This window comes from Plasmodium cynomolgi, chromosome 12 (assembly GCF_000321355.1).
Source record: "Plasmodium cynomolgi strain B DNA, chromosome 12, whole genome shotgun sequence".
Lineage (NCBI taxonomy): Eukaryota > Apicomplexa > Aconoidasida > Haemosporida > Plasmodiidae > Plasmodium > Plasmodium cynomolgi.
The window spans coordinates 35272-36700 of NC_020405.1; the positions used below are offsets into that span (position 1 = coordinate 35272).

General features: G+C 37.3%; 1 protein-coding gene across 1 annotated transcript; it reads right to left on the reverse strand.

Annotated features, from left to right (window-relative positions):
* Positions 1-279: 279 nt before the first annotated feature.
* PCYB_121050 (hypothetical protein) lies at positions 280-1355 on the reverse strand (the record flags this gene model as incomplete). The annotated part of the gene is made up of 2 exons (XM_004223436.1): positions 280-1011; positions 1167-1355. The coding sequence occupies 2 exons, from the start codon at positions 1353-1355 to the stop codon at positions 280-282; spliced, it is 921 nt and encodes a 306-aa protein (XP_004223484.1).
* Positions 1356-1429: the final 74 nt, after the last annotated feature.

Sequence of the window (1429 nt, forward strand, 5' to 3'; positions counted from 1 at the left end):
ACATTTCATGGCAAAATATTATATTGCTTTGAAAACTTTAGGGAAAAAGGGCACCAAAAGGTGTAGAAATATATAATACTCACAATATATAATACGCACAATGAAAAATACGCATAATATATAATATATACATAGGTACATATATAAATACACAGGTTAATCAATTGCGCGTGTGCATGCCATCTTCGCTCTTTCGCCTGAAAATGTCTACGCGCATGTAGCATCTTTGCATGTTTCTTCTGCATAACACTTACGGAACCACGGGGAGAGATCTACTTCTTAAGCACTTCTTGGCTTAGATTTTGCACTCTTGCATTTTGAGTCTTCCTTTTTGCTGCAGGAACCACTCTTCTTGTTGCAGGGACTTTCGCAGCCGCTACGAGGGCAGACATCATTAGTGTAAAAAGTTTCACAGCTACTGCCACTGCATCCTCTGCGGAAGGGAACTCTACGTGGAGAGTAATTCTCATAAGCTAGATAACCTTCTCTTTCCAATGCGCAATTCTTTACAATTTTGTAAAACACGTACAAGTAAAACGTAACACACACACTGGATACGAATTGAGATGACTTATAATATCCTGATAGTAAAAGTTTGCTTGCTAAAAATTCAAGTAAAAGTGGTGAGAAAAGAAGGACATATTTAAGGTAGTTCTTTAATCCATTCATAACGTGAGCTCCGGCATCCACAATCGCTTCAGCTTTCTTGTTTCCCGCGTCTAAGATATCCATTAATTTCTTTTCAAAATATAAATCTAAAGTTTTAAAACCACATGTGCAGGCTCCACAGTTAGTTTGGCACGTCTTATCAACAGCATTACTGTCTGGCGAAGATGATGCCTTACAATTTTTCTTTTCCCCTTGCACTTGAGTACACTCTTCTTCTTCATTTTCTGCGGATGCACCTTCAAACTGGACTTCCGATTCTGCAGACGCTAACATTCTAAGGGACCTTAAACCTGCACCATTGTTAAGGCCGTTGAACGTGCAAACGGAACTGCTCGAGTTGCCCTACAGAGAGAGGGGGGAAAAAAAAAAACATGATTATACATCAACAAGTTACCACTTGGGAAGATAGAACTACATGTTTACAAAGGGGAAGAAACAACAAAATGGAACGTATATATATATGTGCAGCCTGGCGGCTATTCATTTTATCATCCTACATTTTCGTAACACTGGGACATCAACACGAGAAGGGAAAAGGTACAAATTTTGGTAAAACTGAAGAATTTACTCTTTCGTTTCATAGTATTCTTTGCGTCATCCACAGATGAAGAAACGAAACTACTCTCTAAATTTGCAGAGTATTCACTCTGGAAAGTATTGTTGCTCGCGTTATTGAAATTTCTCATTTTCTGTGATTTTCTTAATAATGTAATATAAATTTTTATATCTTTTTTTTAGTAGGTACTTTTATTAGGAATTT